This window comes from Otolemur garnettii, unplaced genomic scaffold (genome assembly GCF_000181295.1).
Source record: "Otolemur garnettii isolate 467f Iridium unplaced genomic scaffold, OtoGar3 scaffold00001, whole genome shotgun sequence".
NCBI lineage: Eukaryota > Metazoa > Chordata > Mammalia > Primates > Galagidae > Otolemur > Otolemur garnettii.
In genome coordinates this window covers 30,864,099-30,878,028 of record NW_003852396.1, presented here as the reverse complement: position 1 = coordinate 30,878,028, position 13,930 = coordinate 30,864,099, and the positions used below count along the sequence as shown (strand labels likewise).

The window sequence follows — 13,930 nt, the reverse complement described above, 5'->3', positions numbered from 1 at the left end:
TGATGCCAGGGCACTCTACCCAGGGGGATAGCTTGAGGCTCCGTCTCAAAAAAAAAAAAAAAAGAAAAGAAAAAGAAAAAGAAATCAAGTTCAAGCAAATGGCCAATAATTTTTTTTTTTTGACACAGAGTCTCACTATGTCACCCTCAGTAGAGTGCCATGATGTCACAGCTCACAGCAACCTCAAACTCTTGGGCTTAAGCAATTCTCTTGCCTCAGCCTCCTGAGTAACTGGGACTAAGGCACCCACTACAATGCCCAGGTATTTTTTGGTTGTAGTTTTCATTGTTGTTTGGCAGGCCTGGGCTGAGTTCGAACCAGCCAGCTTCGGTGTATGTGGCTGGCACCCTGGCTGCTGAGCTACAGGCGCCAAGCCAAGTGGCCAATCATTTAATCAATTATGGCTGTGTAACAAAACTTTAAAGGAAAACACTGACCACTGAAGTTTGGTTGAGCTTCCTGGTTGGTTGGCAAATACATTGATGTGTTGGGAGGGTCATGTATCCTGATTCTACAGGGAGAAGACACAAAAGTGTCACCTTTGGGACCCTTGCAGATCTTGCCCTTTAGGTTTCTTCTTAGGTTTCTGGTCCTGATTTGGATCCTTTAAAATAAAATAGCAATCTACCTAAGTAGAAAGTTTTTCTAAGCTCCTTGAGTAGTTCTAGGGAATTATCAAACTTGGGGGAATCACGAGTATCCTCAAATTTATAGCCAGCTTGTCAGAAGTACAGGAGGCCTGGGAACAAAAAGTGAAGACAGTCTTATTGGGGACTATGCTCTTAACTTGTAAAATCTGTTCTAACTCTAAGCGACAGAGTGACATTGTGTTCTTTCACTTACTCTCTGCCACATTTTCCTCATCTGTAAATGGAGATAACCATAGTCTATGTATTTCATAAGCTTTTCATAAGAAATACATGAATTAACATATGTAAAAAACTCTTTAAATAGTGCCTAGCACATATTAAACACTATATAAACATTAGTGAAAGTAGTTTGTGAGTTGTTATTGATGCTGTTTTTATTATAACAGTCCAGAGCTGACTGATACAGAGATTAGAAGGCTCTTCTACTAAGATCTAAATAACACAGAGAAAACACTGGCTCCCCATACTAGTCAGAAAATGTTAACAACACTAATCACACAGATAATATTGACATTAGCCAGCTAGTGTTCTGAACACAAATGACCACAGCTGATATCTACATCATCTAGCTAAACTCAGACTAGCCAATATGGGCCAAAGCCAGAATATTACACAATTTTTGTGGCTCTGGAAATCATCACTCCAGAGAGATTAAGGACCTTTCTCTGAATAATGAAGCAAAATCCTGGGGGAGGAGGGGATAGAATGCATGAAGATTATTCGAGTCTGTCAAACCACCAGGTATAACACATGGTAAGCAAATCCTTAAATGTTCATATATATACATATACGTGTCATTTACCATATCTTAGCTAGCTGTGAACTGTGTTATTGTGCATTGAAATGTTTTCTCTGCTCATGGATTATGGGGATCCCTTCTCTCCCTCAAAAACAAAACAAAACAAAACAAAACAAAACCCTCACCCTATTGTCTTCCATTTCCCTATAATTTTTTTTTTTTTTGAGACATAGTTTCACTTTGTCACCCTTGGTAGAGTGCCATGACGTCCTAGCTCACAGCAACCTCAAATTCATGAGCTCAATTGATTCTCTTGCCTCAGCCTCCCAAGTAGCTGGGACTATAGGTGTCCACCACAACACCCAGCTATTTTTAGAGATAAGGTTTCTCTCTTGCTCAGGCTGGTCTTGAACCTGTGAGCTCAAGCAATCCACCTGCCTCAGCCTCCCAGAGTGCTAGGATTACAGGCGTGAGCCACGACACCCAGCCTGACAGCCAGAGTTATTCAGGAGTAATTAAAGTCCCACATCAAAAGATGTCCAAGAAGCTTTCCTCCTATAGCTACCTGATGCTTCTTCTACATTGAGAAAACACAGAGTTAACAAGAAGCATCAGCCTATCCATCCCAGAACCAAGAAATCTAAGATTTCCTGCTTCAAATTTAATGCTCTCTATTTACATTATAGATGATCTCTTTCAGATCTAAAATTCTATTTAACCCTGGGAAAAGTCTTAAACAAAAATGGAAACTGCTTCATTCCTACCAAAGCTAGTCTTCTCTACCGCCACCAAACCAGTGCTTCCAACCAAGATGGTAGAGAAAAGCATTGGTCAAAAAAAAAAAAAAAGAAAAGAAAAGAAAAGAAAACCTTAACAGAACAATAATGAGTAATAAAAAAAAAAAGAAAGAAAGAAAGAAAAGCATTGATCTAAGGAGCAGACCCCCCGGCTTAAGTCCTATTTTTACTAAATGAACAATGAATAAGTAACTTAATAAATCTAGGCCTAAGATTCCTCATCTTAGAAATTCTTAGAAAACCAGGAATGCTAGTGGTCACTTATGTTTATCCCCTCTTAGCATCAGAACCTATCCGAAGAGATCCTGGGAAGAGATTGCTTGTTGGTATCAAAGGAAGCCCTAGCCATAGAAGTAAATGGAGAGGAAACTAAACTCCTGTTTTTCCCTTCTCTGTTAAGTCTCACACAATAAGACATGCTCTTTCATTTGGAACTCTGAAGCAAATGCTACAGAAAAAAAATGGTAATCATGGCTTAGCAGTTCTACACAGATCTAAAATTTTCAGTAAGTTCAACATAGATCAGTGGAATAGTATGACTGCTGAGGGACCAGTATCTAATCAGACTGTATAAACAGATGCACAGAGTTCAGAACCAAAAAGCTGACAATCCTGCTCAACTCTATGATAATAAAAACACACTTGGATCTGTGGCCAACTTTGGGCTCTAAGAAAGATACTAACAAAAGTGTTTAAAGGCAGGAAATCAAGATGAGAAGGAGGCTGAGAAAATATGTTTACTTCAAAGAACTAAGGCTATTTAACCTGTAAAAGAGAAGACTAAGGAGAGAGCCTATCTATATTCCCACCCAATCTTTGAATCCTCTGGGACTCAGCAGAACTGTGACTAAATGGAAAGCCAGAGAGGGACTAGCCAGCTCCCTATCTTTGGAGTTAAAGCAGCAGAAGCTGAGAGATTCCTACAGAAGGTTAGGGGCTGAGGGCTGAGGAGATAAGAAAAGGGGTGGAGAAAGGATAGAATTAAAAAAGCATTCTAATTAAGAATAACTCCAGGCCAGGTACAGTGGCTCATGCTTATAATCCTAGTACTTAGGGAGGCTGAGGTGGGTAGATTGCTTGACCTCAGGAGTTTAAGACCAGCCTGAGCAAGTGTGAGATCTGATAGAAAACTAGCTGGGAGTGGTGGCAGGTGCCTGTAGTCCCAACTACTCAAGAAGTTAAGGGTAAAGGATCATTCAAACCCAGGAGTTTGAAGTTGCTGTGAGATATGACATCGTGGCACTCTACCCAGGGTAACAGCATGAGACGCTGCCTTTAAAAAAATAAAAATAAAAAATAACTCCAACTCTGGAGAACCTTCCCCTATGCTCAGCACAGTGACTATATTCAGTCTTATTTAGTGACTATATGTAGAATTATTTTATATTCATGTCCTTTTAAGGCCAAGGTGCCGCCCATCTTCTCTCTTCTCTAAACCTTCTAGCAACTAGCATTGACAATCAGGCTGCCTATTACCTTCTGAGGACTTCCATGCCTTCCACAGGTCCTCCACGCTGATGAGCTTATCCTCACCATGGAAGGTGCTGTGTTTCACTGTTGGGTCATGGTAATTGAGGTCTTCCCTCAGGAACTGCAAGGGAAAAGCACACAAGTCACAAGAGACACTTCACTGGAAGCAAGCCCACCAAGATCTCCACATAGGTCACCTGCATCTAGCTATCCATAGCACATTCCATCTACTCAAGGCATAAGTGTATCGCATCACTCATGTATTCTTGTATGTGCATATGTCTTGTCACCCACTTGGACTACCCTTTCCTTTTTGCTATATGTGTCACTTGAAAAAAAATAAATTAGGAATTCCTTCCTCTTTTTTTTTTAATTATGGAAAGATAATAAATAACAGTTAACTGGAACTCAATAAGCTAGAAGAGGAAAGAAAAAAGAAAGGAATAATTAACAATTTTTTTAGTATTTATTTATATGCTAAGCTATATCCTAAGAACTTCCACAATATTTTCCTCACCTAACCATCATAGCCAATGAATTATCACACCTATTTTACAAATGACAATAGTAATACTCTTTAAAAATGCAATTATCCCCAAATCATGTTAGGTTTAGAAAGGTTAACTTGCCATGATGGTTTTCAAACATGTCTACAAATTCTTTCACAATCCTTCCATTAAAGGTGGGTTTCTCTCCCCATGAATATAGGCTGACATTACTGACTCATTTTCTAACTAACAGAATGTGCCAACAGTGATGTTGCATGACTCCCAAGGTTAGGTTAGAAAAGGCAATACAAATTCCATCCAGGCTTTTCCTTTTTTGAGACACATGCCTAGGGGGCTCTAAGCTAATGTGTAAAACTCTGGCTACCCTGATGCTACCATGCTGGAGAGATCATGTGAAAGATAATACAGAGATAAAGAGAGACATCTGAGCAACACCATGAGTTTGAGTCTTCCAGCCCAGGAGTCAGACAAGTGAGTGCCTAAAACTTCAGGTTATTTCAACCCACAGCTATTCAATCAGTTCACCTGCCATGAGGATATAGGTGAGGTATGCCTACCCAAACCATGCCAACACTGCAGATATATGAGCAAAATAAATGTCTTTGCTGTGATAAGTCACTACAGTGTGGGGAGCTTTATTACACAGCATTAAATAACAGAAACACTTGCTTGAGGTTATAGCTGGTAAGTGATGGAGTTAGGATTCCAACCCAAGGTTCCTGACTTTAAAATCCAAATTTTTGGCTCAGTGCCTGTAGCACAGTGGTTACAGTGCCAGCCACATACACTGAGGGTGGCAGGTTCAAACTTGGCCCAGGCCAGCTAGACAACAATGACAACTGCAACAAAAAATAGCCAGGCATTGTGGCGGGTGCCTAAAGTCCCAGCTACTTGGGAAGCTAAGGCAAGAGAATCGCTTAAGCCCAAGAGTTTGAGGTTGTTGTGAGCTGTGACACCATGGAACTCTACCAAGGGTAACATAGTAAGACACTGTCTCAAAAAAAGAAAAAAAAATCCAAATTTTCCCCCTGCATACCATATGGTGTCTATTGATTACCTGGAACTTTTTTCATAATACACTTATACAAGAAAGAAGAAAAACAAAGAAAACTAATGCTTTTGAAAATCTAACTGGTGGCTCAGCATCTGTGGCTCAAGTGGCTAAGGCACCAGCCACGTACACCCAAGGTGGCGGGTTCGAATCTAGCCTGGGCCTGCCAAACAACAATGACGGGTGCAACCAAAAAATAGCCAGGCATTGTGGCAGGCGCCTGTGGTCCCAGCTACTCGGGAGGCTGAAGCAGGACACTCCTTGAGCCCAGGAGTTGGAGGTTGCTGTGAGCTGTGATGCCATGGCACTCTCCCCAGGGGGACAGCTGGAGGCTCCTGTCTCAAAAAAAAAGAAAATCTAACTGGTGATTAACTTTATAGATACTCATGCAGATTGATCCTTAACATCATTAATATGATCCCTGGCTGGGGCCAATGCCTACGTCTCTCTCCATGACTTCGTGGGTTTTCTCTGGGTGTTCCAGTTTGCTCCAATACCCCAAAGATGTGCACATTAAGAGAAGTATCTAAATAGTCCCAGTCTGAGTGAGCATGTGTGTATGTGCAGGCATGCCCTGTGATGGAATGGTATCCTATCCAAAGTTGGTTCCTACCTTGCCCCCTGAGCTCCTGGGATAGGTTCTGGCTACCCACAATCCTGAACTAGAATAAGCAAATAAATAATTTTATTTGTTTTTATTAATCATTCTTAAATGTATGTATAGCTCACATTCATTTCAATATTTAAAATTAGAAGTCTCTGAAATAAAAAAAGAAGTGTTTGGGTCTTTATTTATTTACTTGGTGATATTGTTTTACCAGAAATAACAAATTTAACTCTTGGTTATATCAATTAGCCTATGTAAAATTGGTTTCATTATATATCATTTAATGACTGGGATACATTCTGAGAAATTTAGCATTGTGTGAACATCATAGAACGTATTTATGCAAACCTAGATACATTGGTTTGTATAAGGCTATATGGTATAGGTTATTGCTCTTAGGCTATAAACTTGTACATCATATTACTGTACTGAATACCCTGGGTAAATATAACACAACATTAAGTATTTGTATATGTAAACACAGAAACGATACAGTAAAAATATGGTATTATAGTCTTAAAGGACCATGTCACATATGTGGCTCCTGGTTGACTGAATGTCATTATGTGGCATATGACTGTATATAAAATATATTTATATCTGTATAATATATGTTGTGCATTGGGGGGATAACTTGGGATAAACTCTTGTTTATTATCAATTAGCCTATGTAAAATTGGTTTCATTATATGCCATTTAATGAGTGGGAGGGGGTAGAGTTGGTGCTAAAGGAGTTAAAAAGGGCTCAAGCCCCTACCTCTTGACACAGTTTCAGGATTTATGGGGTTTTTTTGTTTTTGTTTTTGTTTTTTTTTTTGAGATAGAGTCTCACCATGTCACCCTCAGTAGACTGCCGTGGTGTCACAGCTCACAGCAACCTCAAACCCTTAGGCTTAAGAGGTTCTCTTGCCTCAGCCTCACAAGTAGCTGGGTCTGCAGGCACCCGCCACAATGCCTGGCTATTTTGTTGTTGTTGTTGTTGCAGCTGTCATTGTTGTTTAGCTGGCCCAGGCTGGGTTTGAACTCGCCAACCTCGATGCATGTAGCTAACACCATAACCACTGTGCTGCGGGCGCCAAACCAGGATTCACATATCTACAAGGCAACAATCTGCCAGAGCTGAATAGGAGCTCTTTAGTTTGTCACAGCTCCCACCTCTCACACATTTATACATATACATTATTTGCACAGCCCACATTACTCAGTTATGATTCCCTCTGGCCCCTCCAAGGCATAGATTGTGATTCCTAGTATACACTAAAGCACTCTCAGTTTTTAAAGCACAACTGAAATGTTAGTTGTGATTATTATTGGAGAGAGGGAAAGATAAGGACAAGAAAGTAAGAGTAAAAGATTCTTGATCAAAGGTGGCCTATTCTTTGTTCCCACTGTGCCTGTTATATGTCTACCTCCCCTGCCAAACTACAGACCCCCTGATAGAAGTTCCTAGTTACCCAGCCACAAGTATAGCATACAAGAATATCATAATGAGCTAGAATTCTGATATCTAATGTACATAGCACCTGAGGCAAGCATAGTTACATCTTACTCTGAACACTGTCCAATGTCCAGCTATTAGCTGAAGTCTGATTTAACAAAGTTTAAAAGCAACAAAGAGCACAAAACAAAACAAAAACAGATAGCTTTGGCTCCCACAACAGCAATTTACTATTTCAAACTTAGAACAAACAGCTCCTCTCTTAGGAAAGTCTAAGGGACTCCCTAAAAGTCTTGCCTTACCATGGGGAATGCAGCATTGGTTAGAACTGTAGCTCAATAATGCTCCAAAGAGCTGAGGCACCAGCTGTCACTAGGTATATTTAGCTCTATGAGCTCAGAAAAGTGATCTCCTAGGAGGTGGCACAAAGCATACAAGCCCATCCCAAGTGTTAAGCAATAGTGAAATAGTGTGTGTGGGAGCAGAGAAGAAGGGAGATATCTCTCTAGAATTTCCATAAGGTAGGCCCAGCCAACTCACTCCATCAGGGAACAGAATCCACTGACATAAAGCCAGAAGAGGAACAGCATGTCTTTGGGTAAGTGATCTAGGCAGCTCTCCTGGGTTCTTCCTTATCACCAATTATTCTTCCCTCCCCTTTCCAACTTTGTTCTCCACTACTTACCTTCCCTGTTTCTCAAATCAAATAATGCCACTTCCATTTGCACTTCCTGTGGCCCACCCCCAAATTTAGAACACACAAATTGCATGTTCCAGATCTGAGAAGCTTTCTAACTCTTATTCACTTCCTGAACACCTACCTATCAAGGACCCACATTTTAGCTACAAAAGCAATAAATATCATTTATACAGAGTTCTGGCACATGGATATATCAGGGGTAAAGTAACTGTCTCCATTAAGATCAGAAGCTGTTGCTCAGGGGAAGAAATACCTTGGTACACCTAATCTCTGCCGTTAGTCCATCTACCATATTAGACACTAGAATGCCCTTTGTAAAGTACAAATCTAACTGTATCAGCTCACTGACTTAAAATCTCATGGCTCCCCATTTACCCATAGGACAAAGCCCTAGCTTCCTAGCATGGTATCCAAGGCCTTTTACAATGTGTCCCATAGACTAACATCCCAAGGACCTTCCCAACCACCCTCCTTCCCTACCAGGCACCTTACCAGGGGTCAGAAAACTATGACCATATGCCATAATCAGCTTGCTGATTATTTTTACTATAAAGTTTTATTAAAACACAGCCAGGCTCATTCACTGATATGTTGTCTATTGCTGTTTTTGCTACAAAGGCAGACTTAAGTAGTTGTAACAGAGACTCTTTAGCTAGCGAAGCCTAATTATTTACTATCAGGCCCTTTATAGAAAAAGTTGCCTGATCTAGACACATCAAGTCCCTTCAGGCTCCTTGAACAAACCACATTCTTTTATACTCCAAGTCTTTATACAAGATCCTCCATCTAAAATGCTTTCTGCCACTCTTTGTCTCAAACTCCTGGCCTCAAATTATCTTCCCATCTCAGTCTCCCAAAGTGCTAGGATTACAGGCATGAGCCACCATGCTTGGCTTCTACTCTTCATCTATTAAAGAAAAAGGTACTGTCTCTGTGATGTTTTCCAGATCACTCTCAGATGAGTTAATTGTCCTAAGTTATTCATTCTCTTTGTTCTCAGGGTATACATCTATGACAATATTTATCCCATTATACTACAGTTACTATTTAATTAATCCCATCTTACTCTCTCTAAGCAACTCAAAAATGGAGACTGTTTTATTCATCATTTATATCTTCACCCAGCATCTCGTAAATTCTCTGGAACATCTAAATGAATAATTAATTTAGCTTCATAAGCCTATTTCCAAGCCTAGGACCTGGCACAAAGCAGAGTATGTGGTTATGAAATAACTGAATGAATATCTCTCACTTAAATTTGTCCTACAACACTCAGCAGAATGCTTAGCTTACAATAACTAGTCAATGCTTATGATGTCTACTTAGAAGAAAGAAAAATGGCTGAATTGTTAACCAATCTAAAACAAAGATACTTCAGCTAGGGACCACAGAGTGACACTAACTTGAATTCAGTATCGCGTAATGAGCTTGATCCTAGAAAAAGGCTGCCTGGATTTAAATACTGGCAGCTCTAAATTTCTTTCAGTTTATCATGTACATCATTTATAAAACAAAGATAGATAACAGAAGTATAAAATCTTACAATAATCTCATGTTGAGGAAAGTATAAATGAGTTAATTCATATAAACACCCTAGAATAGTGGCCAGCACAAAATATACTCTTATGTGTGTATATGTTTGTAATATAGTTAAAGAACATAAAGACACTCAGAATATACATTCTAGGATCCACTACTACAGTGATGCTGATCCCTCATACGCAAGGGAGACCCACAGAAGAGGCAGAAAATGGATATTTTCTTTTATATATATCAAAGAAATATTTTCTTTCATATATATATATATATATCCTTTTTTTTTTTTTAAGACAGAGTCTCACTATGTCACCCTCGGTATAATGCTGTGGCATCACAGCTCACAGCAGCCTCAAACTCTTGGGCTTAAGCAATTCTTTTGCCTCGGCCTCCCAAGTAGCTGGAACTACAGGCACCCACCACAACACCTGGCTATTATTTTGTTGCAGTTGTTTAGCTATCCCAGGCTGGGTTCGAACCTGTCACTCTTGGTGTACGTGGCTGGTGTCATAACCACTGTGCTATGGGCTCCGAGCCAGAAAATGGATATTTTCTATGTGCCTGCTACATAATAAAGTCCACGTGCCAGACGATCAGCAATGAAGATAATTAAGACAAGGCACTGTAGTCTATTAACCTCTAAAGTCCTTTCCGTTTTACTCCGTGATTCTTACCTTGAAAGCTTTAACTTTACTTAAAATCAAAACTCCACAACCTTATGCAAGACTTTTTATAGGCTGACCTTCCTTGATGCATCAGTTGCCACTTCCTCTCATTCCCAATGAAAATGAATTACTTAGGTTGGGCGCAGTGGCTTACGCCTGTAATCCCAGCACTCTTGGGAGGGTGAGGCGAGCAAATCGCCTGAGCTCATGGGTTACAGTTAGAGTGAGACCTCATCTCTAAAATAGCTGGGCATTGTGGCAGGCACTTGTAGTACCAGCTACTTGGGAGGCTGAGGCAAGATAATTGCCATGGCAGTCTACCCAGAGCAACAAAGTAAGACTCTGGAAAGAAAGGGAGGGAGGGAGGGAAGAGAGGGAAGGAAGGGAAGGAAGGGAAGGAAAGGAAGGAAGGGAAGGAAGGGAAGGGAAGGAAGTGAAGGAAGGAAGGAAGGAAGGAATTGCTTGAAACTGTGAAAGTACCAGGTTTTTCACCAAAGTCTCTGTGCGTGCTATCCCTCCATCTAAAATATTTTCTTTCTTTTTTTCTTTTCTTTTTTTTTTTTTGACAGAGTGTCACTATGTTGCCCTTGGTAGAGTGCTCTGGCATCACAGCTCACAGCAACCTCAAACTCTTGGGCTTAAGCGATTCTCTTGCCTCGGCTCCCAAGTAGCTGGGACTATAGGTGCCTGCCACAATGTCTAGCTATTTTTTGGATGTAGTTGTCCTTGTTTGGAAAACCAGGGCTGGGTTCAAATTTGCCAGCTCCAGTGTATGTGGCTGGTGCCCTAGCCACTGAGCTACAGGCACCAAGCCCACTTAAAATATTTTCCTTCTTCTCCTTATCACTCTTAATAATTTGTTCAGACCCAGATTACATGTTAGTGACTGACTACATATGGGCAAAGCGAATTTAAATCCTCTTCTTCTGCAACTCTATTACAGTATTCACCTCGTATATTATAGTATCCTCCTCTGTATGGCTGTCCAACACTAGAAGAATGCCTTCCAAGGCAGCAACTTCACTTTTCTTTTTTTTTTTTTTTTTTCTAGAGACACAGTCTCATTCTATTGCCCTCAAAGAGTGCTGTGGCGGCACAGCTCACAGCAACCTCCAACTCCTGGGCTTAGGCGATTCTCTGGCCTCAGCCTCCCGAGTAGCTGAGACTATAGGCGCCCGCAACAATGCCCAGGTATTTTTTGTTGTTGTTGTTGCAGTTTGGCCAGGGCCGGGTTTGAAGCCACCACCCTTGGTATATGGGGGCGGTGCCCTACTCACTGAGCCACAGGTGCCACCCAACTTCACCTTTCCTTTTACTCCTTTATTTACAACACCTTGAACAGAAGCCAATACAGAGAATCCTTCCAAGGTTAATCATAAGCTTACTCCTTGTCATGAGATCATCCTTGATGCCTCACCATAACATTGGGCACATGACACAGGTCAAATCCTAGAGGCAGTATCAAAGGTTTCTGCTTGCCAGGTATCTAGCCATATAGAAGAAATGGAGAAATGCTAACATCTCTAGTTTTATAAATATTAAACCAGGACCAAGGTACCCAAAGTAGCCAAGGGTTATTAAATATCTGGGGAACCTATGACAAAAGTATGACAGAAATAGATAACTGATTAGAAAAGATTCCCCAGAGAGAAGCAGTTATCTTCTTAAATGGAGTCAATACTACTATATTTGCATAAGATGAATACATTAGTAATGGACAGAATACATTATGAGAAATGATGTAAAAATTGTTGGTTTGAAAGGAGTTGTAGTTTGATGTCAAGAGAAGCTCCATGGACCCATTTTCTAGTGAAACTGATGAAAATTATTTTTCTTTTTTTTTTTTTTTAGAGACAGAGTCTCACTTTATCACCCTGGGTAGAGGGCTGTGGTGTCACAGTTCACAGCAACCTCCAATTCCTGGGCTTAGGCGATTCTCTTGCCTCAGCCTCCCAAGTAGCTGGGACTATAGGCGACTGCCACAACGCCTGGCTGTTTTTTGTTGCAGTTTGGCCAGGGCTTGCTTCGAACCCGCCACCCGCAGTATATGGGGCTGGTGCCCTACCCACTGAGCAACATGCACTGCCCATGAAAATTATTTTTCAAGGCTCAGCGCCTGTGGCTCAAGTGGCTAAGGCAACAGCCACATATACCTAAGGTGGCGGGTTCAAATCCAGCCCAGGCCCGTCAAACAACAATGATGGCTACAACCAAAAAAAAAAATAACTAGGCATTGTGGAGGGTTCCTGTGGTCCCAGCTACTTGGGAAGTGGAAGCAGGAGACTCACTTGAGCCCAGGAATTGGAGGTTGCTGTGAGCTGTGATGCCATGGCACCCTACCCAGGGCGACAGCTTGTGGTTCTGTCTCAAAAAAAAAAAAAGTTATTTTTCAAAAGAAACCATTTAAAAATAGTCTTTGGGTCTCTAGTTTCTATAGCCAATGAACAAACATTTTGTTCATGAAAATCTACTAAACCTCTATAAGATATAAGTTTTGAGTTTTTCAGCCAAAAAAGAGAAATAATACTAAGAACACTGAAAGTCTACAGTATGTATGTTATGTATTTATTTATTTACTTATGAGGCAGACTCTCCTGTGTTGCCCTGGGTAGAATGCCGTGGCATCATAGCTCACAGCAACGTCAAACTCGTGGGTTCAAGCAATCCTTTTGCCTTAGCTTCTCAAGTACTATAGCTGAGATTACAGGCACCCACCACAACACCTGGTTAGTTTTTCTATTTTTAGTAAAGACAGGGTCTCACTCTTGCTCAGGGTGGTCTCAAACTCCTGAGTTCAGGCAATCCACCCACCTCAGCCTCCCAGAGTGCTAGGATTACAAGCGTGAGCCACCATGCTTGGCCCTAGTCTGCAGCATTTAAACCAAGACCTGCTCCCTGTTTCCCCCTTTCCCAACACAGTGACACAGAAACTCCAGTCCAGATTGCTGCAGCTAAGAACACAGGGCTCCCTCTCCCATGAGCTCCAGTTGGAGAGTTACCTGCCTGGGAGGGGCAGGACATCAGCATTTCTGATTTTGTCTCCAGCTCTCTGTTCCTAAGGTTATGTTCTAAAGGAGTGCAGCCAAGAGGTAGCCCTCTCTTCTGCTTAGCCCCCACTCATAGGACAAAAACTTGACCTGGGATGTAGTGCCACTGAGAATACTAGGGTCTCAAATGCCATGGCCCTAGCTCATAAGATGGTAATTATACTCTGGGATCAGCAAGCAAAGAAGACCTGAGGCTACTGTCACCTCCCTAATAAATGCTCAGCTCCTAGAGTAGGGTGTCACTCAGAGAGAAGCATGTCATTTTCCCCACCCCCAGCTCTAAAAAAAAAAGGGCTCAAAGATTTCCATGGAGGAAGAAGCAGGCCATAAAACACAGAGCTTCTAATCTCTTCTCAAGGGAAATGACTTCATTTGCAACAGAGTATGGAGAAGTTCAAAACTAAAGGTGCTCTCAAAAACAGTGCAGGGCTACATGTAGTGGTTCATGCCTTTAATCCCAGCACTGTGAGTCTAAGTTTGAGACCAACCTGGGCAATAGAGTGAGACCTTGTCTGTACAAAAACAAAAATAGTGGAAGGTCGGCTTGGCGCATGTGGCTCAAGCGGCTAAGGCACCAGCCACATACACCTAAGGTGGCGGGTTCGAATCCAGCCCGGGCCCACCAAACAACAATAATGGCTGCAACCAAAAAATAGCTGGGCGTTGTGGTGGGCACCTGTAGTCCCAGCTACTCAGGAGGCTGAGGCAGGAGACTAGCTTG

The 13,930-nt window shown here is 41.4% G+C and overlaps 1 protein-coding gene across 2 annotated transcripts in view; it reads right to left on the bottom strand.

Annotated features, from left to right (window-relative positions):
• The window catches only part of STIM1 (stromal interaction molecule 1), a 224,882-nt gene that overhangs the window by 58,800 nt on the left and 152,152 nt on the right, over positions 1–13,930 (bottom strand). For both annotated transcript variants that reach the window (XM_012803486.2, XM_003780942.2), the window contains exon 3: positions 3,663–3,777. In XM_012803486.2, the coding sequence (XP_012658940.1) occupies positions 3,663–3,777 (115 nt within the window). The remainder of the gene's footprint in view (positions 1–3,662; positions 3,778–13,930) is intronic.